The 24,867-nt window shown below is 49.7% G+C and overlaps 3 protein-coding genes across 4 annotated transcripts in view; all 3 read left to right on the plus strand.

The window, feature by feature from the left end:
- The window catches only part of PRX (periaxin), a 28,059-nt gene extending 20,375 nt beyond the window's left edge, over positions 1–7,684 (plus strand). For both annotated transcript variants that reach the window (XM_083626708.1, XM_083626707.1), the window contains exon 6: positions 698–7,684. In XM_083626708.1, the coding sequence (XP_083482834.1) occupies positions 698–5,725 (5,028 nt within the window). In that variant the 3' untranslated portion in view covers positions 5,726–7,684. The remainder of the gene's footprint in view (positions 1–697) is intronic.
- Positions 7,685–9,567: 1,883 nt separating this feature from the next.
- On the plus strand, positions 9,568–20,091 carry LOC310768619 (uncharacterized protein). Its single transcript, XM_083627087.1, has 6 exons — positions 9,568–9,620; positions 12,419–12,922; positions 13,848–13,929; positions 15,598–15,680; positions 16,008–16,134; positions 17,747–20,091. Exons 2-6 carry the CDS (start codon positions 12,509–12,511, stop codon positions 19,315–19,317), a joined length of 2,277 nt encoding a protein of 758 aa, XP_083483213.1. The 5' UTR covers positions 9,568–9,620; positions 12,419–12,508; the 3' UTR covers positions 19,318–20,091.
- On the plus strand, positions 19,338–23,829 carry LOC310768891 (uncharacterized protein). The gene is made up of 2 exons (XM_083627790.1): positions 19,338–19,613; positions 21,240–23,829. The coding sequence occupies exon 2, from the start codon at positions 21,263–21,265 to the stop codon at positions 22,232–22,234; it is 972 nt and encodes a 323-aa protein (XP_083483916.1). The 5' UTR covers positions 19,338–19,613; positions 21,240–21,262; the 3' UTR covers positions 22,235–23,829.
- Positions 23,830–24,867: the final 1,038 nt, after the last annotated feature.

Raw genomic sequence — 24,867 nt, forward strand, 5'->3', positions numbered from 1 at the left:
GCATCACTGCCTCCAAACGGGGATGCTGCACTTGGCCATCCTGGCTAGTAGCCATTGCTAGTCCTCTCCTCCTCCGTGACTTTGCCTAATCCATAGGAGGCAAATTAAAAAATTACTTTAAAAGAGGAATGGGCCAATTCATGGAGAAGGAGGAGAGGGCTGTCCGTGGCTCACAGCCACAATGGCTCTGCCCTGTTTTTGAATCCCAGTTGCTGAAAGCCACAGGAGTTGCTCTTGTGGTCAGATCCTGCCTGCTAGTTTTCCACAATGGGCCTCTGGTTGGCCACTGTGTGAACAGGATACTGGACTAGATCTCCTCTTATGTTCTCTTTTAAAGCCATCCCAATTGGGAGTGAGTTCCACAGGGCTTCATTAACTACGAACCCCAAAATGTGGGATGGGATCCAGTTTGGGGGTGCAGGATTTTCACTGCAGAACTTTGGCACAGGTTTGGAGGAGATCCAAAATTTGGGGGTTCGTAGTTAATAATCCTGTTCCACAGTTTATGCCGCAGGGAGAAGGAACCTCTTTCCCCTGTCCTGAATCATCACTGGATGTCTACGAGAGAGGGAGGGAAACGCCCCTGTTTCTCCTTTCTCCATTCCACGCACCACTTTATGTAAGTGGCTCCTTTCCCTCACTTCTCTCTGGTCGCCTCTTGCTAAGACTCACGCAGCCCCTGCACTTCTTTCCCCAGAACATCCAGAGCCTGACATCGCTGAAGAAAAAGAAGAAGAAGAAGAAGGCGGCTGCAAAGGCCAAGGACCTGCAGGCAGCGTCAGGGGCGTCCTGGAGCGGGGACTTGACTGGTGGCAAGCTGGACGTGGCTCCCGTCGACGTGGAGTTCTCTCTGCCCAAGTTCTCCAAGCTGCGCAAGGCCAAGAGCGCAGGAGAAGTGGCCGTTTCGCAGCCCAGCCCAGACATCTCTCCTCGCCTGTCCTCCCTGGAGACCAAGCGGCGCAGGCTGAAGTTCCCCAGGCTGAAGGTTAAGGAGGCTGCGGCAGCGAGAGCCAAGGGGGCCGGGGGCTGGCTGGAGGTGGGCCTGCCCAAGGCTGCGGTGGAGGCGAAAGCAGCAGGCGGCCTCTCCCGCTTTGGCGCGCCCTTCGGCAAGGCCAAGAGGGCGGGGGCTAAGGCAGAAGGCGAGTTCCAGGCCCCGCAGGTGGAGCTCGACCTGCCACTGTCCAAAGCTGGGCCCGGCAGAGAGTCCCCCAAAAGCAGAGTCCAGGCCCCCCAGTTTGGACTGCCCAAGGTGGAGGCCGCCCTGCCCAAAGTCAGCGGGGTGGGGCTTCCGGAAGGGGGTCTCCAGGGCGGGCTGAAGCTGCCTGTGGCCGAAGTGGCAGCCCCCAAGGTGGATGTTGACCTGTCCTTCCCTGGGCTGGAGAGAGCCACCCCAGAGATGACCCCTAAAGGGGAGGGCTTCAAGATCAGGGCCCCCAAGTTTGGGGTCTCTGCTGAGGAGGCGGAGCTGAAAGCACCCAGTGTCAAGGTCCCAGCTGTCGAAGTGGCCCTGGGCAAAACGGAAGAGCGGGAGGAGAAGCTGAAGGCGGGGGTGGCCCTGCCCCCCCTGGAGGTGGGGATCCCCTTGGTGGAGCTGGGGATCCCCCTGCCCAAGGGAAAGGCTGAAGTGGAGCTTCCGAAGGCCAGAGCGGAGGTCCCAGACGTCTCCGTCAAGGTGCCTTTGCTCAGCCTGCCCAAGCTGGGCTCCAGAGCCCCCCTGGAGAAAGGGGAAGAAGAAGGCAGGCTGCCCCAGGTGGAGCTCAGCATGGGGAGGCATGAAAGCCCCAAGGCGAAAGCCAAAGGCCCCAAGATCCAGCTCCCAGGGTTTGGGATTTCCTTGGCGGAACGCAAGCTAGAAAGCAAAGAGGGGGCCGTGTTCCCCGAGGTGAAGGTTCCATCTCTGGACATTGCTCTCCCCAAAGTGGGGGAGGTGCAGCTTCCCAGGCCCATGGTGGAGGTGGCAGCCCCCGCCGGGAGGCCGAAGTCAGGAGAGGTTGCCGAAGGGCCCAGGTTCAAGTTCCAGGTGCCCCAGGTGTCTCTCCCAAAGTTTGACGTCTCTGCCAAGGCAGACTCCCTGCCCCATATGCATGCCCAGGCGCCCAGGCTGGAAGGTGAGGCCGGCGTGAAGGTCAGCGTCCCCAAGGTGGACCTCTCCTTGCCGGCAATGCAGCTGCCGGACATGCAGCTGCCCAAGGCCCCCGTGCCCAGGCCAGAGTTGGATATCTCCGTGGAGAAGCCGCGGGTGGAGGTGGCTGTCCCTGCCGCTCGCCTGAGCTGTCCGTCTGCGGCCGTGCCCACACTGGACATTGACTTGCCCAAAGTTGGGCTTGAACTGGATCTGCCAAAGGTGGAGAGAGAGCTGGCGGCCTCCGAGCAGCTGCCCCGGGGCCACGAGGTCAAGCTCAGGGTGCCCTCGCCCAAGGCCGTGACCAGAGACTTGGAGGTGGAGATCAGTGTCCCCACGTGCCAGGGGGGCCTGCCAGAGGCAGAGCCAAGGGAGAGGGTCTTGGGGGGGCCTGATGTCAGTGGGATGGTGGCCAAGATCCCCAAAGTGGACCTTTCTCTGGGGAAGGCCCTGCCGGGAGAGGAAGAAGCAGCAGAGAGCAGCCTGGCTGTGAAGGGCCAGCCGGTGCTGGAAGTGGAGGGGGCCAAAGTGAAGCTGCCCTCTGTCAAAATCCCGTCCGTCAAGATCCCAGATGTGACCCTGGAGGGCGGCAAAGCCCTGGAGGCTGAGGCCAGCATCAAGGCGCCCAGATTTACGCTCCCCAAGTTCAGCATCCCTGGCCCCAAAGCCTGGAAGGCCAGCCCAGAGGCCTCAGCACCTGAGACGGAGGGTGGCATGGAAGCCAAGCTGAAAGTGCCAAAGTTTGGGATTTCCTTTCCCAAATCGAAAGTGGATGTGGAAGGCACGGCACCCAAGGCAAGGGCAACTGCAGCCCTTGAGGCTCACGGGGGGGTGGAGCTGCCAGCGGTGGATGTCACAGTGCCGGCGGTGGACGTGGACCTTGGCCTCCCCGCATGGCCCGGTGAAGAGCCTTCCGGCACCCCCTTGCCCGAGTTTGGCACTGAGGTGCCCGACATCAAGCTGAAAGTACCCAAGTTTTCGCTGCCCAAATTCCGGGGCAAAGGCAAGGAAGGGGACCTGGCATTTGAGAGCCAGGAGGGCAAGTTGAGAGGGAGCAGGGAGGCCCTGGCAGGAGACCTGGGCACAAAGGTGCCCGAAAAGGAGGCCAAAGGCTCCAAGTTCAAGATGCCCTCGTTCGGCCTCATGCGCAGGGACACAGCGGGCATGGAAGCAGAAGCCAAGAAAGCCCCTGGCAGCCCCAGGGAGAAGCCCAAGGGGGGCCCCTTCGCCAAGATGCCCAAGCTGAAGCTCTCCTCCCCCAAGGTGGAAGCAGACCCAGGGAAGCTGGCACATCTCCAGGCCCCGCCCGAGCTGGAAGTGAAGGTTCCCCAGGTGGAGCTGCCCAGGATCGGGGCCAGGGATGAGGTGGGGCTGGCCGTGGGTGCAGAGAGCCCTACCCTCAAGGTGAAGGTGCCCTCTCTGGAGATCTCCATGCCCAGCAGCAGAGGTGAAGGGGAGAAGCCGGTGGTGGACGTCTCGGAGGCCGACCTCCGCGGATATGAGGGGGAGCTGAAGATCCCCAGGGTGGGCATTTCCACCCCCAAACTAGAGCTGGAAGTGAGTTTACCCACAGTCGGGGTGGAAGAGCCCATGCTGCCAGCAGAGGCCAAGATCAAACTGCCGCAGGTGGAGCTGCCAAGGTTTGGGAGAGCGGAGGAGGGTGGGGCAGAGGTGCAGCTGCTTGGGGAGCGCAGGCTCAGCTTCGGGGAGGAAGGTGGGGAAGGGGTGGTTGACACCTCCCTCCTGGGCACCAAGATCCGGTTGCCCAGAGTGGACCTCTCCTTGCCCAAGGGGCGCCTGTCGGATACGGAGCTGCCCCTGACGGCAGAGGGGGGGGAGGTGGTCCCTGAAGGGTCAGAAGCCAAGTTCCGGATGCCTTCAGTGGGGCTGCCCAAGTTCTCTGCCCCCCGAGTGAAGGCCCCTGAGGTGGAGCTGGATGTGGGTTCGGAAGCAGGGAAGGGGACACACGCCAAAGCTGGGGGCCCGGTCATCAGGCTGGCCAAATTTGGGGGCTCCACCTCGGACAGGGAAGCGGAAGCTGAGGCGGATTTGCCCCGAGTCCCACAGCTGGAGCTGAAGGCCCCCAAACTGAGAGGCAGCACAGAGGCGCTGAGCCCCGAGGCCAAGGAAGCCGCCCGGATCAAGATGCCCTCTGTGCCCATTGGCTTTGGCCTTGCCAAGGGGGAAGCGGAGGCCCGGGGGTCCCCCGAGGAGGGCAAGTTCAAGATCAAGCTCCCGTCCCTGGGCCTCTCCAAAGCGGGTGCAGACACCCAGCCCCTCTGCCCCCCACCTGAAGGGGCGGACTTCTCCTTCAAGATGCCCCAGATTGCCCTGCCAGACGTGGGCTTCTCGGTGGACCAGGAGGGGAAGAGTGAGGCTGCCCGGCGGGAAGCAAGGAAGCTGCCAGATCTGGATGTGGAAGTGGGAGGGTTCGAGGCCAGGCTGAAGGCGCCCCAGATCAAGGTGCCAGCTGTGGAGCTGCTGGGCCCCCAGGGGGATGGCGCTCCCTCTCCAGGCCGGCGGGGCTCAGGTGGAGGCGAGTTGGAGGGGAAGAGAGCGGCCTTCCACGTGCCCGGCGTGGAGCTCTCGGCCCCCAGCCTCAAGGCGCATGCAGAGTACCAGGTGGAGGGGGCCCAGCTCCGCCACGGCAGCTCCCAAGAGCTGAGGGGGGGCCGAAGCGGGGAGGCCCCTGAGGCGGAGGCAGGGAAGAGGTACAAGGTGAAGATCCCCAAGTTTGGGCTGTCTCTACCCAAAGGGGGAGCAGAAGGCGGGGAAGGAGGACCCCCTGGGCACGAGGGGGAGGCCAAGGTCAAGAGGCCCACGTTTGGGCTGGGGAGGGCCAAGGGCAGAGGGGCGGAGGGGCTCCTAGAGGGGGAGGGGGAGGAGGCAGATGGCAGCAAGGGGGTGATGGCCAAGCTGAAGCTGAAGCCCCCCACCTTTGGGCTCTCCCTCTCACCCAAGGCCAAGGGAGGCGGTGCCCAAGTCAATGGGGAGCTGGAGGACGGCTCTCCCCTGAAGATGAAGGTGCCCAAGCTGGGCTTCTCCAAGGGCGAGGGGGGTGCCCAAGTCAATGGGGAGCAGGCGGGGGCCTCTCTGCACAATGGGGCCAAGCTGGGCAAGATCCGCCTGCCGCAGGTGGAGCTCTCCTCCCCGCCCAAGATGGCAGGAGCAGACTTGGAGCTGAACCTGGAGCTGGTGCGGGCAGAGGAGGCCAAGGACGAAGCCCTGGGGGCCGGCAGGGGAGCCTTGGCAGCCCTCAAGGCGGCCAAGTTCAAGTCGCCCAAGATCTCCTTCTCGGGCTTCAGGAAGCGCACTGGGGAGGGGGCTGCTGGGGCCGTGGTCTCCTCGGCTGCCCCGGTGGAGATGTCTTCTCTGGAAGCGGCTGAGATGGGCGCCAAGGGGGAGAGGTCCCCAAAGTCCCGGTTTCCCAAGGTGGCCCTGAGCCCCAAAGCTCAAGGGGGCCTGGAGGGGGGCTCCGAGCAGGGCGAGGGGAGTTTGAGGATCAAGCTGCCCTCAGTGGGCTTCTCTGGGGAGCATGAGGGGCAAGTCTTGGAGGGCAGAGTGGCGGGGGCCAGAGGAGAGGCAGGGGAGGCAACTGTGTGAGTGGGGCAGCTGCCTAGGGCCCTCCTGCACCCCGCCCCACTTCCTGTGTAATGCTTAGCACTAACCACAAGGGGGCGCCGACCTTGGCAAAGGAGTGGGGGAAGCAATCAGAGGCCCCCCCCCCCAGTCACTGGCGGCTTTTGCAAGCCTACCATGAAGGCGCCACCCTCCTCACAGCCGGGGGTGGTGGTTTCTTTTGTAAAAAACCAATGTGAATAAATCCCCCCAGTGCCACCCCCTGGCCGGTCTTCCTGTCTTCAGAGGCTTCTCTCCCTGTGCCCCCACCCTGCCCCAATCAAAGTCCCAGCCAGCAGCTGCCCCCCAGGCCTTCCTCCGCCCATCTTGGGGCCTCAAGGCATGCGGGCAGAATTTGGTGGGGGGCCAGGCTGGGCTCAGGGGTCTGCTTTCCTCTCCTTACACTGGGAAGCTCGTCTACTAACTAATGGATAAAGGGTTGTTTGGAAGACTAAGCCATCTCTACCCCCCACCCTGTTTTGAAATAAAGCCTATTTAAGAATTGGGGGCACAGAGGAAGGAGAATCTAATGCATCTTCGGTTGGGAGTGTCCAGCAAGGAGATTGGAGATGGTTGCCAGTCAAAAGAGTTCCTCCCCTCTTGTGAAAGGGGGGGGCAGCTTCACGGGAAATTTCCAGCCGTGGCATTGGCAGCCAGAAGAGGAATCCTGGAAGAGGACACTCCAGGCTCATCTAGTCCAACCCCTGCGATTCAGGAACCCCGGTTCTTAGTCCCGCCAGCTCCCTTGAACTGGGCAACTCAGATGCCTGGAGAAGCGCCCGTTGGAGAGCAGCCTTGGGTCGCCTCTGGAGCTGCCGGACCTTTTGGACGGCTGTTTCCATCCCCCCTGCCTTCTGCTGGCAGGCCCGGTTGGGAGTTGTAGTCCAAAGCCCATTGAGGGGGGCTGGTCCTGGAGGGCCGGCTGAAGCCATTGTGCTCTGCCCCCTGGCCTGGCAAGGCCTCCTGGGCCAGCCCCCCTCCCCCAATATCGGGCCTGTGTGTTTCTGTGGCTCTTCTGAGTCTGAGATCCTCGAGTTGAAGGGACCCCAAGGGTCATCTAGGCCCACCCCCTGCAATGCAGAAAGTGCAGCTAAAATGTTCCCTTGTGAGGTCTGTACTAGGGGGCGTTTCAGGTGGTTTTCAAGTTGGAACTAACTTTTGGCACAAAGTGGGGGGGCTCTTTTCAGTGCCAGGATCCAGGGTGCTCTCTTGACCTGGAGCCCAATCCCTCTTCTTCACCCCTGTAAAATGGAGTCTTCCCCTCTTCTTCTTGCAGGACCCCCTTGCCTTCCTCTTTGCTCAGAGTCAGAGCCAACTCTCTCTCAAGGGACCCTGGAGCCAAACTCTTCCAGAGTTTTCTCTTTCTTCTCCCACTCCTCAGCATTTCCTTCATGGGGGGGGGGTTTGCCAGCAATCCCCAACTTTACTTGAATTTGGAAGGGGTCTGAGATAGGAACAAGGGCTAAATTGTGACTTATACCCACCCACCCACTGACCCTCTGCCTTATTTTAAACAACCATGAATTCGTCCCAGACCTACAAATGTAAAGTATCTCCTGAGTTCCCCCCAAGGGGGGGCACTTTCAGGTGTGTCCGTGAGGGAGGGGGTGGGGGTGCAGGGACCTCGTTCAGGTGTTTACATGCCAGGAAGGGGCAGGGCGGGGGTGTCTTAGCTTCTCAAGCAAAGGGTGGGAAGGAATACTTTCTTATTGCTCTTGAGATGTACAAAAATCTGTTGTCCTGACTTTTAACAACACAGGCCTGCTGTGATGGGCTTCCTTTTTTTCCTTGCCACTAAAAAATTCCATTTAACTGCCTCTTTGCCGATTGTTATGTTTAATTACTTTTTTTAAGGTAAAGATGTTACGCTGTATCTTTGAGACACTCTACTTACTGCTGCTTTTTTCTATTCCTGGTTTGAATAAAAATTAATCTGTGGACTAACGTTATTGCTTTTTGTGTAGTCTTTTCCTGTTGCTTGACATACAACGGATGCTTAGTTTGTCCATGGCATTAAGTAAAGGTAAAAGGACCCCTGACCATTAGGTCCAGTCGTGACTGACTTTGGGGTTGCGGCGCTCGTCTCGCTTTACTGGCCGAGGGAGCCGGCGTACAGCTTCCAAGTCATGTGGCCAGCATGACTAAGCCGCTTCTGGCGAACCAGAGCAGCGCACGGAAACACCGTTTACCTTCCCGCCGGAGCGGTACCTATTCATCTACTTGCACTTTGACGTGCTTTCGAACTGCTAGGTTGGCAGGAGCAGGGACCGAGCAATGGGAGCTCACCCCATTGCGGGGATTCGAACCGCCAGCCTTCTGATCAGCAAGTCCTAGGCTCTGTGGTTTAACCCACACCACCACCCGCGTCCCTGATTCCATGGCAGTGACATCCCACTGTTTTCTCCAGGGGGCTCCAGGTGCCATATGTATGGTTCTCCCCTTCCCCATTTAATCCCCACAACAGCCCTGTGAGGTGGGTGACACTGAGAGGCAGCTACTGGCCCCCCAAGGGGGATTTGAACTCTTGTCTCCCAGGTCCCCATCCGACACTCTAACCACTGCCCCACCCTGGCTCCTGTCCCTCTGCAGTCTCCCTTCTCTCTCTTTCTCACTACCCAGACACGGCCAGGTATGGGGCAAAGGAGATCAGGGGCGGCTGGGGGATTCAAACAAACCTCAAACATCCTGCTCTGCCTGCTGCTTCTCCATCCCATAACTCCTAAGCTCTGCAGCTCACCTTGCTTCACCTGCGGAAGAAGAGGGCCCTCTCACCTTTGCCTCTCCTACCGAGTCCCTTTGTTCGCTGAACAGCCCATGACCCCAGCCTGTCACTTCATGGCAAACTTGCCTGGTTGAATGAGCTTTGAAGGCATGCTGATTCCAGAGGATTGGAAGTGTCTAACACACAGTTTAATAAACATGGGTCTGGCAACCAGTTTTGGCAACCCAACTCTAAATCAAATGTCAACACTTATGGAATCCAGGAATTTTGGGCCATTTGGCACCCACAAACGTATAAGAATGTCAGTGTGTTCAGAACACACCAGAGGTGGAATAAAATGCTTCCTAGGAAAATCCCTTTGACTGCTTCTGTGTTGTTTCAAAGGCAACTTCACTAACAGATAAGAACATATGATATTTATTGCTGAAATATAGGAACAAAGCAACATATGCTACAATACAGAATGGCCCCACACAAGCAAGCGGAATACATACATTTGTATGCAATATCTCTGAAGCATGTCTCCCCTCTCCAGCTGCTCTTTCAGCCCCCGGGGACCCCCTCTTGCTGGGACAGGGCTCTCTGCCCTGCAGCCCCCCACCTCCGACCCCCGCAGCACCCACCAGAGCTGCCCAGGGGTCCCCAAGAGAGCCAAGCGGGACTCGCCCCCCCGGGTCCCCCGATCTGGTCCCTTCGCCCCCCCATAAGCCCTCCCCTCGAAGGCTCCCCGTTCCCCCGCCCGGACGCCCCTTCCCAGCCCCGGAGCCCCAGGCAGACAGACGGGCTCCTCCTCCCGGACACGGGTTCCCCTTTCCCACGCACACGCGCCCAGTCCCGGCTTCTGGGTCCTGCTTCTTCCCCGCCAGGCGCCCCTCCTCTCGGCCCAGGGGCCCCGCACCCTCCCAGGCCCCACCAAGGACCCCCCCCATTCCGGGGCCAGGCGGGCCCAAGCGCGGCCTCTTCCCCAGGGAGGGAGCAGCTCTGCGCCTGCGCAACGCCCGGCGCTCCTCCGCGCCCCGCTCGCCAAGGGTTAAATGGCACCGAGTTGGCTTCCTAGAACGGACAGGAAATGAAAGCGGGGACAGCTCCCCTCTACGTCACTTCCTGCAAGAGGGTCTCCTCGTGGAGAGCGGCCTCGCCCTCGCCTGCGGGCCTTTGGTGGGTCTCCTCTCTGTTCCGCCTTGGGGAGAAGGGGGAGGGGGGCCGGGGCTGCCGGGGGGGGCATTGGGGGGGGGCTGCAGGGAAACCTGTGGAACTCCCTCCCCCAGGAGCCAGGGGCCCCCAAACAGGGCCGGATTGGGGTTGGAGGAAGGTAATGGGGCCCTTTCTCGGTCCAGCTGTTCTGGGGCCACAGCAAATGGTCGCTGTTTTTTGTACTGAATATCTGCAAGATGGTAATTTACGGACCTCATAGGTATCTCGAGCTATTTGCACTTAGCAAAATATGTATTTTATCAAAGTCATTGTTGAACTGAAATACAATGAAGAAGTATATTAATAGTGAAATACAATGAAGAAGTATATTAATAGTGAAATCATCATTAAGCTCTAACTTAAAATGATTTCTCTTCATAATGCAAACACATTGGCATAGGGCAATAACAAAAGTTCCTTCAGAAACACAATTTACAAAGACTCATAATCAAGTCTCTAGAAACTTGTGATAACATGAAATAATAAGAGGTGTAAATATATGAGGCAAACTACTAATAATTATAAATAGCTTTATTAATATGAAATTAAGTGTTATAACCTGTACAATGCAATTGTAGTTAATACAATGTGTTTTTATATAATATCAATGCAGTATCACCATAGTAGTCCACACTGTTCATTGGGACAGCAGACATTTGTACCCTGTTACACTTACTGAGTGTAAATGACAGTATTTCTAGTAATATATCACATTCATAAATAATACCGATACTATATATGCCTGTACATCAAAAAATTATTAAACAGGACTCATTATATTAATGCATCTACCCAATACCCATTCAGCTGTATAATTTTATCATGATTCATTGTATACTGTGGATTCAAACAGTACACAAACATGATCTAAATTACAGTACTTTGCTTGCTTTTGCCAAAGCAAAATCACTGATGATATCATCAAACGATAAACTGCATAGCTTGTCATTTTCTGTGCACATGATGCTGAGGTAACATAATTTATCTTGAAACTTTGTTGTTCTAAATTCATTTTTTATCCTCTTCAGCTGAGAAAGGATCTTTCTCCATGGCAATTTGCAATCATACAAATGAACATTCTCAGAATTGCTTCTGCATTAGAGAATGCTGACTTGACCTGGTCATTAAATGCCCCAGGAATCCAAGGCAGGAGAGGCCCTTCTGGAAAGGAAGCAAGCGGAGGGTGGGCGCGAAAGCGGCAACCCCCACCCTTGAGTGATGAGAGTTACTAGGGGACCCGCTCCCCCCAGCCCCCTCCACCCAGAGTTCCCTGACAAGGAGGGTGGAGGCCATGGGCGTAGCCAGGATTTCCAGGGGGGGGCAGCCAAAGCATCTGCTGGTGGGGGGGGGAGAGAACCTAAATTAATTGTGTGTTTTCAAAGCTTTTCAATATTTTTTTAGGATCTAGTGGGGCAGCTGGATGGTGTCTCCTAGGGACTCTGAGCATCCTTAACAAACTACGGTTCCCAAGACTCTTTGGAGGAAGCCATCTTGCTTGGCAGATGGTTTATGAATTGGTTTGAATACAACCAAAAATGCAGGATAGAACATAGTGAGCAGAGAACAGAGAGCATTCCACATGGCAAAGCCCTTGTGGTTGTGCTTCGATTAAGGGTGAGTCATGGGCCTTTCTCCTCTTCCATTGCTAACTAAACAATATAAAGTCTTGGTCTGTTGATGAACTTAGGCCCAGAAATTAACTGGCAACCAATGCAGGTATTTTAAAACAGGAATTACATGTATGCCAAAGGATTTTCGTGGGTCTTCAATGAGGAGGGGTAGATGCTACCTGTCAGGCTTCAGGGAATCCCATCCCTCCCCCAGTGGCCAGCCAAGAAGTCAATAACAAGAAGAGTTCCTACTGAGTCCTTTATTCAATATTTACAGAGAGAGACTTTGAAAAGTGCCTCTCCATTGCAGTAATGGCGTTGTTCTGAGTAAAGTCCCACCCCTCTGTCTCTCCTCTTCTACGTCATCCCTGCGTCGGCTGATGTGTGCTTTCTGCCTCTGAGCTTCCTGTTCTCCTACTCTCAATGCACGCTGGATCCTGGGAGAAGGAGGGTCAGGAATGCTTTCTGAAGACACAGAGTCTGTCAGCTGTCTCTCCCCTGGTGCTGCTGCTGCTTCTTCCTCCTGCTGCTCTCCCAATATTTCCCAGCTTCTCCCCTCTGCAGCCTCTGAACTATGACCTTCTGCAAACCACTGTTGTAAATCTATACTGTCCTCCTCGGGAAGGTTCAGGAGGAGGGAAGGGGGTCTCCAGCATTCCTCTTGGGTCCAGTCCCGGACACCACCTGGAGCCTGTTGGAGAAAAGGTGGGATAGAAATGCCATTAGTAAAACAGGGAATCCAGTTGAGAACCCAACCACTGCATTTGGGTCCAGTTTCTGAGGCGTCTTCCAGGGCAGTTCCACCCAGAGGGCGTTGCAACCTTCCCATCGGATCCAGAGCAGGGAGTCCCATGGCCACATCCTGTCTGTGCCAAAGGGACGGTGGCTGGAGCTAGACATGAGCCCTGCTGCTCACCAAGCCACCCAAGCAGATATGGCTGGGTTGGGGTGAAGCTCTGGACTATGAAGTGGGGTTGGGAGGGACCCCCACTGTTGCCTTGGCTCCAAATTACACTTCATACAAATGACTCACTTGTCATTCACAGTTATGACTTCTTCCTCCTCCTTCTCTCCCTACACTTGCTCAGGGAACATTCTTCCTCTCTTGGCTGTGCTTTGATATTATAATAGAAGAATGTGTTTGATTCATAGGATTTGCTGCAGCTTGCATTAGGACACACAGAACTTGGCAGAGGACCAAGGGGCTCCTTCCGATCTCTTGGAGACTTCCTGGGAGCACAGATGGATGAGCAAGACTCAGCTGGCCCTGAAGCAGGAAGAGGTCATGCCATGGAAACGGGGAGCAGTGAGGGATTCCGGGAAAACTCTGTGCAGAAGATCCTGGGTGAGGAGGACACCCCTTGCTCAGCTGTGCAGAGCCAGCAGCTCAGGCAGTTCTGCTACCAGGAGGACAAAGGACCCCGAGAGGTTTGCAGCCAACTCTACCACTTTTGCCACCAGTGGCTGAAGCCAGAAAGGCACATGAAAGCTCATGTGTTGGACCTGGTGATCTTGGAGCAGTTCCTGGCTGTCCTTCCACCGGAGATGGAGAGCTGGGTGAGGGAATGCGGAGCGGAGACCACTTCCCAGGCGGTGGCCCTGGCCGAAGGTTTCCTCCTGAGTCAGGCAGAGGAGAGGAAGCAGGCAGAGCAGCAGGTGAGAGAGACTTTCCTCTGGATACTCCCAAGGGGCTCCAAAGAGGAGGGAGAGTATGCCACATTATTTACTAATGGCCCATCCTTTTTTGGAAATCTACTACTACTGCTACTGCTATTATTATTATTGTTGTTGTTGTTGTTGTTTTAATACCACACCCATGTGGCTGGGTTTCTTCCAGCACATAGAAAAGCATAATAAGACATCAGATGTCTTCTAAAAGTTATGCAGTTCTTTATCTCCTTATCATCTGATGGGAGAGTATTCCACAGGGTGGGTGCCACTGTCGAGAAGGTCCACTGCCTTGTTCCCTGTAATGATGATGATGGTGATGATGATGATAATTTATTGTTTATATCCCGCCTATCTGGCTGGGTTTCCCTAGCCACTCTGGGTGGCTTCCAACCAAATATTAAAAACACAATACAGCATTAAACATTAAAAATATCCCTAAACAGGACTGCTTTCAGATGTCTTTTGAAAGTAAGGTATTTGCTTATTGCCTTGACATCTGATGGGAGGGCATTCCACAGGGCAGGCACCACTACCGAGAAGGTCCTCCCTGGTTCCCTGTAACTTTGCTTGTTGCAGAGAGGGAACCAGCAGAAGACCCTCAGAGCTGGACCTCAGTGTCCGGGTTGAACGAAGGGGGTGGAGACGCTCCTGTGGGTATACTGGGCCTTTGAGGCCGTTTAGGGCTTTGAAGTTCAGCGCCAATACTTTGAATTGTGCTTGGAAACATTCTGGGAGCCAGTGAAGATCCTTGAGGACCAATGTTACATGGTCCTGGCAGTCAACCCCAGACACCAGTCTAGCAGAAGCAGGAAACAGCTTTCAACTGTGTCCCCTGAAGGCGCTTGCCTCTGCCATTCCTTTTCTAATCCTTCTCCCCATTCTCTGTTTTGAATTCATGTTGCTCTTTCAGGGGAAGGATCTTTTTGCAGAAATGGGTCTTGATTCTTCTGAGGCAGAGAAGACTCCGTTGGACACCAGAGTGAGGCCTCTGGGTAAGGAGGAAGGAGTGTTTTCTGCGTTTTGTCACATTCTCTTGGTTTTGAAATTTATCTGTGAGTTCTTTACATCTTTTGGGTGAAGACACTTGGAGTCCAGAGCTCGGGAGGGGGGGGATGTATTTTTGCACAACCAATATATGAAATGGGTACAAATGTCCAAATGTATTCAGCAGGGGAGACTTTTACAATAGTAATTTTTATTAGTTTTCAATTACAGTCCTATAATAGCCTCATTATAACAATGCCAAATTACAATACAATGACTAATACCAATCATTCAGATACCAAATTATATAATTTAGGTGGGACACACACACACCCCCCGCTAATACCGATGGTTTGATGATTTTCTTTATTTCTGCATTCCAAAATCTTATTAATTTCAATTACACTCCAGTCAAGATAACAATCATTTATACAACTGCAATATTAATGACTTCCATTCGTTTTGACACATTAAATAATATATAAAACTACAAGTGAGGCACTCCAGCTATATCCTTATTCTTCCTGTGTGTGGCAATCTTTCTGTTCATGATGTTTCTTCCTGTCCTTGTAAAATGTTCTGTCTATCTTTCCCTGGTTGTTGCAGTTCTCCATCATTCCTTGGGCAGAGCTAATATCCCATTATGGTTTCAGAAATTCTCCATCGCTCTGTCCTGTGCTTCGTTGTTTGGCAACTTTAACAGCAGCTGCAAAAATCACACGGTCCCAATAAATAACCTGTTTTTGCCACTTTTCTTCTCCACCTGGGAAGGAGAGGAATCTGTCGAACTGCAAATGATTCAGTAATGAATTTTATCAGCTCCTTCACAACTTGCAGATTGCTCACATCCCTCTATCTGGCCTAAGATAAATGCACAGTTATCCAATTAAATTAAATTCCAAGTCCTTTTAGCATTATTCAGTTCAGTCCATAAGTAATAAAGGATAGGGAAGAGTCAGCTCTAATTTTCCATCATAAACATTTTGTAAAATAGAGCTTCCCTCCCTTTTTCCTTTTTTTACACACAAAGTTCCATTTGATGTTATATTCCATATCTGCAATCCAGTTTCATCCCTGCTCACCTGTACATATATAATTTGAACTAGCATTCAATGGTGGGTTGCCAAATCATAAAAGTAGAGAAGAAAACTTTATATAAAGAAGCCGTAGGCTTCCCTCCCCCCCCCATCTTTTGCACCAAATGAAGTCTTCTCTCAAATTCAACCCTTAAAGACCTTGCAGCTGTTTCAATTCCACAGTTTATGATCTCATCCCTTCCAGCAACATCTGTACATTAGTCCAAATTGAGCTCTAGTTGACAGGAAAACCTCTGCTCCTTAATGGCTACGAAGGAGGGTTTTCAGCAGGCGAAGGGCTTTCGCACTCAGCACCTCCCTGCCTCCCACAACCATGCCGGAGCGAGAGCCAGGTACTGAGATGAACTGGGAGTGAAGCCCGTTCCCCCTGTCCCTGGGGGCAACTTGCGAGGAGAATTACCCTCAATCATCCTTGTTTTTCCTTTGCCAACGATCTCCCGCTGCCTCCATTAAGGCAGAGCGGAACCGGAAGCTAGCAGGGGAGACTTTGACGAAGCCCCATCTGTACTTAGAGATGCACTGTTTCACCTCTGAGAGAAGCAGGCGCTCACAGTTTCTACTTACCTTTGTCTCTCCCAGGTGGCGGAATGATGCCACCAAGACCTGCTCCTTCATCTTTTCATGGTGGTGGAGGGGAGGCAGCGGCTGTGGACCCAGATCAGGTAGGGAGAAGGAGCCTTGTGGGGAAGGACTGCTTGGATGAAGACTGGCTGGGCAGAGTTGGATGCAGAGTAATGGTGGGAGGAGCCAGAGAAGAGGGAGCCGACTGGGAGGAGGAGGAGGTGTCTGAAACTGGAGAGGGAACAGGGCTCAGGGAGCAGAGGAAGTCTGTGGCAGAGAGCAGCCCAGACTCGGAGGCAGAAGCTGCAGCAGGAGAGAGGGATGAGGAAGGCAGAGAGGGGTCTGGCCACTGTAGAAAACAACAGAGCCAAGTGTAATGGATCACGTGAATGTTCTCTAAGCGGACAGCCTTTTTCCTTTTCTGTTAGGATACAGTTTGCTTTGAAGATGTAGCTGTCTATATCACAGATGAGGAGTGGGCGTTGCTGGATCCTGACCAGAGAGCTCTGCATCAGGAGGTCATGGAGGAGAATCGTGGGATGTGGGACTCTCTCAGTAAGGCTCCCTATTGGCTCATCCTATCTGTTTTGTAATTCAAGATATATATCTAGGAGATGAACCTCTGATATTTTGATGGGGCTCAACAGCGCCACCCACAGCACCTGGGATGCTAACACTCCCACAGCAAACCTTGGATGGATGGCTATTGATTGTTTTCCCTGTGAATATTCTTCCTTCAGTTCTGCCTTTTAAAACCCTGACCTGGATGTCTGAACTGCCCAGGCCTTCTTAAATGTAGGCTTCAGAGTATTTGAGGTGTTGAAGTAGCTTCAGTCAAGTTTTTTTGCTTCTGTTCTTGCTTTTGTGTCTCTCTTTGGTTGACCAAAGAGTCGACTGACATTGGAGATGGCACAGATTCCACAACTGGACCAAACAAACTCCATCCCAGAAAAGAGCCAGGCTTTTTGAATCTCAGGCATTGAACATCAAACATTTAAAAATTCCCGATACAGAGGTGCCTTCAGAAGTCCTCTAAAAGTTGCATAGTTATCTCCTTGACATCTGATGGGAGGGCGTTCCACAGGGTGGGTGCCCCTACCGAGAAGGCCCCCTGCCTCGTCCCCTGTAACTTCTCGCAGTAATGTAACATTTAAGTAAGGACACTTGAATAATAATAATGCTGATATGACAAGTTTCTGCTGCATGCTGTGATGTCAAGAATTTAAGAAAACATCCAAATTGCTTTAAGGTGATGCACATCATAATTATATTTTTTAGCCACTGAAGAAGTTTAATTTGGCAGCTGCTACACACATTTGTTCAATACACAAAGAGTGTTTTTCAGCACACAGAAGTTCACGTTTGCCATTTTTGTTCCCCTACTCTTACATCGCCCACTACAAGGCAGCTGACTTAGACCATGCCTGTCCAGTGTCAGTGTTCCCAAATATTTCACTAGCTCTTAAAATTTGTTTAGATTTATTACTGCATATTGAACTTCGTGAAAAGGACAGTAGTGACTTTGAAAAAGTATGGGAACCATTTACAACATTCCTACAGAAACAAAACAAAAAAACATGGACTCGTTGGCAGTTTACAGCTTTATTGATAGAGAACAAGAAATTTTACAATGTGACAAAATATTATTTTATACAAATAGCAGAATGTAATATATGAGGTAATAAACCAGAAATGGAAGCTGAGGGAAGTCAACAGGGTGGGGAGAAACTGGAAAATGAATGTTATTGATAGTGGATATTTGTTACGAGAAAAAGAAAACCAATAAAAATTATTTTTAAATAATTACTGCATATTGAACAACTTAGCATATTGAATATATCTTAATTTTGGACAGGGAACTTTCCAGCATTGGCCACCATTTAAATAATAATAAAAGTACATTTTATTCATGAAGATAGTACAGATCCATATTTAAATTTGAACAAAAAGATGCTACCAAGTTAAGCTAAAAATAGTTAAGAGAGAGAAAGCATCTAATATTCAACTTGATTTGTTTCTGAAAGTAGACATTTTTACAGAACAAAATGAACATTATAACGTCTAACTCCCTTCAGTTCTTTCCCTGTCAAACCTTAATGAGCATCGATCCATAATTTTGAAATGCACTTCTTCCCTGGACTCTAATCCGTTTGCCTCTGAGTTTCAGGTGGTGATAAATTGGAAATGAAGAACAAGGGAGAGCACAATGAATTTCACACAGTGGAGGAGCCATATCAGGATTCAGACTGTGGAGAGAGCTTCGGTCAGAGCTCCCATTCCTCTTCCCATCAAAGAAATCCGCTTGAGAAGAAACCCTATCAGTGCTTGGAATGTGGAAAGAGCTTCAGTCACAGGGCCCATCTCACTTCTCATCAAAATATTCATACAGGGGAGAAACCATTTCAGTGCTTGGAATGTGGAAATAGCTTCACCAGGAAAGAAAATCTCACTTCCCATCAAAGAATTCATGCAGAGAAGAAACCTTATCAGTATGTGGTGTGTGGAAAGAGCTTCAGTCGAAAAGAGTGCTTCACTTCCCATCAAAGAATTCATGCATGTGAGAAACCATATCAATGTTTGGAATGTGGAAAGAGCTTCAACAGGAAAGAAAATCTCACTTCCCATCAAAGAATTCATGCAGAGGAGAAACCCTATCAGTGTGTGGTGTGTGGAAAGAGCTTCAGTCGAAAAGAGTGCTTCACTTCCCATCAAAGAATTCATGCATGTGAGAAACCATATCAATGTTTGGAATGTGGAAAGAGCTTCAACAGGAAAGAAAATCTCACTTCCCATCAAAGAATTCATACAGGGGAGAAACCCTATCAGTGCTTGGAATGTGGAAAGAGCTTCACCAGGAAATTATATCTCACTTCCCATCAAAGAATTCATACAGGGGAGAAACCCTATCAGTGCTTGGAGTGTGGAAAGAGCTTCACCTGGAAAATAAGTTTCACTTCCCATCAAAGAACTCATACAGGGGAGAAACCATATCAGTGCATGGAATGTGGAAAGAGCTTCAGGAGGAACTCAGATCTTACTTCCCATCAAAGAATTCATACAGGAGATAAACCCTTTAAGTGCTTGGAATGTGGAAAGAGCTTTACTTGGAAAGAAAGTCTCACTTCCCATCAAAGAGTTCATGCAAGGGAGAAACCCTATCAGTGCTTGGAATGTGGAAAGAGCTTCACCTGGAAAATAAGTTTCACTTCCCATCAAAGAATTCATACAGGGGAAAACCCCTATCAGTGCCTGGAATGTGGAAAGAGCTTCACCAGGAAAGAAAGTCTCACAGCCCATCAAAAAATCCATACAGGGGAGAAACCCTTTAAGTGCTTGGAATGTGGAAAGAGCTTCAACTGGAAACTGAGTTTAGCTTCCCATAAAATAATCCATACAGGGGGAAAACCGTATCAGTGTGTGGAATGTGGAAAGAGATTCATTAACAGCGCCAAACTCACTTCCCATCAAAGAATTCATACAGGGGAGAAACCCTATCAGTGCTTGGAATGTGGAAAGAGCTTCACCTGGAAAATAAGTTTCACTTCCCATCAAAGAATTCATACAGGGGAAAACCCCTATCAGTGCCTGGAATGTGGAAAGAGCTTCACCAGGAAAGAAAGTCTCACAGCCCATCAAAAAATCCATACAGGGGAGAAACCATATCAGTGCATGGAATGTGGAAAGCGCTTCAGTCAAAGCAACAATCTCACTTCCCATCAGAGAATTCACACAGGGTAGAAACCATTTCAGTGCCAAGAGTGATTGGAGGGATTTATGAAAATCTGGTCTCATTTTTAAAGTTCTTTAAAAAACCATTTGAGCTCTTAAAAGGACTGAGAGTTGGCTAAAAAAGCTAATAGCAGGACAGGTTTGGACAAGTTTGCTTCTCTTCGAAGGAAAATATGTCTTCTACTGTGAGACAGTTAAAGAGAATTGGATTACTGCAACACAACCACTCTTCTCTGGACATCTAAATTGCTGTGTCCTCTTGGACACATTGTTTCTTTTTTCTTTCTTGTGGTTCCTCTCTTAAAGTAATTATTTGGTTAATTCGAATCTTAATTTGAGAAATTGGATTTTATGTTAAACAGCTTATGTGTGCTGGGTATCAGGCTGGATGGAAGAGGGAGGGCTGGAAAAACACAGGAAACAGGATCTCTTAGGAAAGAGTTATTCTGTGGCCTTGAGAAACTAATAAGGGGTTGCTGGAAAAGGGAGAGTGAGATTTTGACTATGGCAGTTAAAAAACAGTTAACACCAGGCCTGAGTAGAAGATCTTCAGAGCAAGACCCAGGGGACAGGTCCCCATCTGAATTGGTGGAACTTTTTGCTGACTTAAAAAAGTACCGGACTAAAGAGATGAAGGAAAAGTTGGAGAAGCTATTAGCTCGAATTGATAGAAATAGTGAAATGGTGACAAATTTGACCACTGAAGTAGAGACACTGACAAAGAAAACAGAAGCACTTGATGTCTACATGAAAGGAAGGGAGGAAAAATCTAAAAAGCTGGAAAGGGAGACCAAAAAATGGAAATCAGAACAGGAGATGCTTAGGATTGATGTGGACGGTTTGGGTGGAAGTCAAGAGGCTTTTTTGGGCGCTTTGGCAGTCCTTGAAATGAGACAGAAAGCCCAGCCTCTGAGACGGAGAGGAGGGAGGAGAGCCAGGCTTTTTGAATCTCAGGCAGTGAACCCTGTAGTAACAATAATGATAATTTTGTTATTTTTACCCTGCCCATCTCCCTGGGATGCCCCAGCCACTCTGGGCATCTTCCAAAAAATATAAAAACATAATAAAACATCAAACATTTAAAAATTCCCGATACAGAGGTGCCTTCAGAAGTGCTCTAAAAGTTGCATAGTTATCTCCTTGACATCTGATGGGAGGGCGTTCCACAGAGTGGGTGCCCCTACCGAGAAGGCCCCCTGCCTCGTCCCCTGTAACTTCTCGCAGTAATGTAACATTTAAGTAAGGACACTTGAATAATAATAATGCTGATATGACAAGTTTCTGCTGCATGCTGTGATGTCAAGAATTTAAGAAAACATCCAAATTGCTTTAAGGTGATGCACATCATAATTATATTTTTTAGCCACTGAAGAAGTTTAATTTGGCAGCTGCTACACACATTTGTTCAATACACAAAGAGTGTTTTTCAGCACACAAAAGTTCACGTTTGCCATTTTTGTTCCCCTACTCTTACATCGCCCACTACAAGGCAGCTGACTTAGACCATGCCTGTCCAGTGTCAGTGTTCCCAAATATTTCACTAGCTCTTAAAATTTGTTTAGATTTATTACTGCATATTGAACAATTGAGCATATTGAATATATCTTAATTTTGGACAGGGAACATTCCTTCATTGTCCATCATTTAAATAATAATAAAAGAACACTTTATTTATGAACGTAGTACAGATCCATATTTAAATTTGAAAAAATTGATGTTACTGTTAAGCTGTGTTAATCTTTTAAAAACTTAAGTGAGAGAAAACCGCCAATACTCGATTTGTATATGAAACTAGACATTTTTAAAGAACAAAATGAACATTATAACATCTAACTCCCTTGAGTTCTTTCCCTGTCACAAGCCTTAATTAGCATTCCTCCATAATTTTGAGCTGCACTTCTTCCCAAGCCTCTAATACGTTTGCCTCTTAGTTTCAGGTATTGGTGAATTGGAAATGAAGAACAAGGGAGACCACAATGAAATCCATACAGTGGAGGAGCCATATCAGTATTCAGACTATGGAGAGAGCTTCAGTCAGAGCTCCCATTCCTCTTCCCATCAAAGAAATCCCCTTGAGAAGAAACCCTATCAGTGCTTGGAGTGTGGAAAGAGCTTCACCTGGAAAAAGAGTTTCGCTTCCCATCAAAGAATTCATACAGGAGAGAAACCATATTGTTGTTTGGAATGTGGAAAGAGCTTCAGTCGGAAGGACAGTCTCACTTCCCACAAATCACATCATACAGGACAGAAACCTTATCAGTGCTTGGAGTGTGGAAAGAGCTTCATCTGGAAACAGACTTTAGCTTCCCATCAAAGAATTCATACAGGGGAGAAACCACATCGTTGTTGGGAATGTGGAAAGAGCTTCAGTCAGAGGACCAATCTCACTTCCCATCAAAGAGTTCATACAGGGGCGAAACCCTATCAGTGCTTGGAGTGTGGAAAGAGCTTCACCTGGAAAGAAAATCTCACTTCCCATCAAAGAATTCATACAGGGGAGAAACCCTATCTGTGCTTGGAATGTGGAAAGAGCTTCACTAGGAAAGAAAATCTCACTTCCCATCAAAGAATTCATACAGGGGAGAAACCCTATCAGTGCTTGGAATGTGGAAAGGGCTTCAGTCGAAAGGACAGTTTCACTTACCATCAAAGAATTCATACAGGGGAGAAACCATTTCAGTGCTTGGAATGTGGAAAGAGCTTCACCTGGAAAGAAGGTCTCACTGCCCATCAAAGAATTCATACAGGGCAGAAACCCTATCAGTGCTTGGAATGTGGAAAGAGCTTCAGTCACAGCTACCATCTCGCTTCCCATCGAATAATTCATACGGGGAGAAACCATTTCAGTGCCAAGAGTGTGGAAAAAGCTTCAGACATAAGAGCAGCCTCACTTCCCATCAAAAAACTCACGGTGGAGGAAAACTAGTAGTGTTTGTGTAGAGTTTTAATTTTAGGAGGCATTATTATTTTTTAGATTTACATACTGCCCTTCATCACAAAATCTCAGGGTGGTTCACAAAATAAAATACAAGGTAAAAGCATGAATAAATAGGTAAAAGAAAAACAACACAGCAACACCACCTCTCCCATAAACATTTAAAATGCTGTACAGTGGGAGACTTCTGGTTTCTGCAGATGGCGGTCGGAGTGCGAGTTTCTGCAGAGTGCGAGTCTGATCGCTCTGACACACTTGAGCCCCATAGAGCAACAGGGAGAAGCACTAAGCCAGAGTGCGCAAAAAACCCTGAGAGGGTTCTCCAGGTGTGGAGGGTCCAGCAGCCCGCAAAAGCTTCTCCAGCTGCCCTCAATTCCTCTGCTGAAAGGCACGGGGAGTGGGTGTGGGGAGCAGTGATGGAGCCAGTGGTCCTGGCAGCAGCGCAACTCCGTGGGAGACAAGCCTCCACTCTAGGCTGAAGCAGAGATTTCCCAAAACTACTTGCAGCCGATGGGAAGGTAAAGAAGATTTTATAAAAGATTGTATTTGACTAAATTCGGCACCAGACAGAAATAAAAAGGAGGTTTGTCCCCATCTCCTAGGTAATAGCCACTGCATTGGGAAAGTTTGTAAGTGGGAAAGTTACCAGCTTATTTGATATAAATGGACAGCAGCTTGCTGATGGGAAAGTTGGATTAAAAGCAACCCATTCTCATTTCTTATTGGATTTATAATTGTGAACATGACCTTGCATCCAAGAAACCCGATCTCTGCAGGAGAACACCCATTAAGTGGAGTGAGTACCTGGAAATACTTGTGAGTTTGGCAAGGCACACTTTGATCGGAGGGATTTTTGAAAGTCTGGTTTCATTTTTAAAAAATAAAAAATGGTCCAGTAGCACCTTAGAGACCAACTAAGTTTGTTCTGGGTATATTATTTTGTGTGCATGCACACTTCTTCAGTTGGAGAATTATTAAAAATTTCTGGGAAAGGATTTATAATGAACAGAAAAAAGTGTTTAAAATGACCTTTGTTTAAAAACCAGAAGCTTTCTTAATAGGTTCAATAGATGCTGAACTACCCAAAGAACAGAAGATATTCATGTATGCTACAACAGCGGCCCGGATCCTGTTAGTTCAAAGATGGAAGAAAGAAACTTTGAAGAATGGTGAATCAAACTTAAGGACTATGCAGAGATGGTGAAACTAACAACAAAGCTCAGAGACTATGATAATGAGAAATTCAAAAAAGAGTGGGAAACATTTATTGTATATGTGCAAAGAACACTAAACAAGTTGAAACATTAGCAGCTTTGGACTAAATGCTTGCAATTACCAGAAATTTGGATAATTTAGGATATAATAATGGATTAATAGTAGATATGGATATGCAGAAGAATTTGGTGTATATAAGGAACCAGAAGTGGGAATGGGGGGAAGCTTGAAGATTTTAAGAATCTCAGTAGAGATAATGATGAAAGGATAAAGATATACATATGAAGGTGGGGGGACGAACATATTTTCAGTGTTAATTGTGGAATCTTGTTTTGTAGAAAGTAAAATAATAAAAAAAATAATGCTGTACACTGGGGATGTAGCTTGCTGCTGAGTCGAATTGTGGCTTCATTTCAAGCCTCCAGCACCCTCGGAAATGAAACTCCCCTGAACGACTGCAAAATCAGTCCTCGTCACCTTTCTCAGTACACCCCCTGAAAGGTAATGCTGTAATAATAATAATAATAATAGATAGATAGATTCTTTATTGTCATTACACACGTGCAACATTGCACAAGTGCAACGAAATTGGATGCCATCCCTTAAAAACAACAAAAGCAAAACAACAACAACAACCCACAAACCACATTCCAGCCACACCCACACCCACACCCATCAATCTCCCAAGTCACACTATCGAGTTACAGCATTCAAAAGGGCCACAGCTCTCGGGTAGAAACTGTTTTTCAGTCTATTTGTCCTTGACTTGATGTTTCTATATCTCCTGCCAGACGGCAGTAGTGCAAACAGACTGTATCCCGGGTGAGATGAATCCTGCAGGATGTTGTTTGCTTTCCTAAGACAACGGGAACCGTACAATTCTTCCAAGGATGGGAGAGGTTGACCAATAATCCTTTGTGCTGTGGTTATGACCTTCTGGAGCACCTTCCTCTCCCTAGCTGTACAACTGGAGAACCAAGCACAAATACAGTATGTAAGAATGCTCTCTATGGAGCCTCGGTAGAAGGACACCAGCAGTCTCTCACTCAGATTGTTCTTCTTTAAAAGTCTGAGGAAATAAATTCTCTGCTGGGCCTTCTTCACCAGAGCAGTGGTATTTGCGCTCCAAGTCATGCCCTGATCGATAGTTACTCCCAAAAACCTGAATTCCGCCACCCTCTCCACCCGTTCCCCATTGATATGCAAGGGCTGAATGTCCGCCTTTTTTTTCCTGTAATCCACCACTAATTCCTTGGTCTTAGCCGTATTAAGAGCCAGATTGTTCTCTCCACACCAAACACAGAGCCGCTCCACCTCGTCCCGATAGGCGGACTCATCCCCTCCTGAAATGAGCCCTACCACCGTAGTGTCATCAGCAAACTTGATGATTTTGTTGCTGGAATAGATGG

Source organism: Podarcis filfolensis (assembly GCF_964270895.1).
Source record: "Podarcis filfolensis genome assembly, chromosome: 8".
In the NCBI taxonomy this organism is placed as follows: domain Eukaryota; kingdom Metazoa; phylum Chordata; class Lepidosauria; order Squamata; family Lacertidae; genus Podarcis; species Podarcis filfolensis.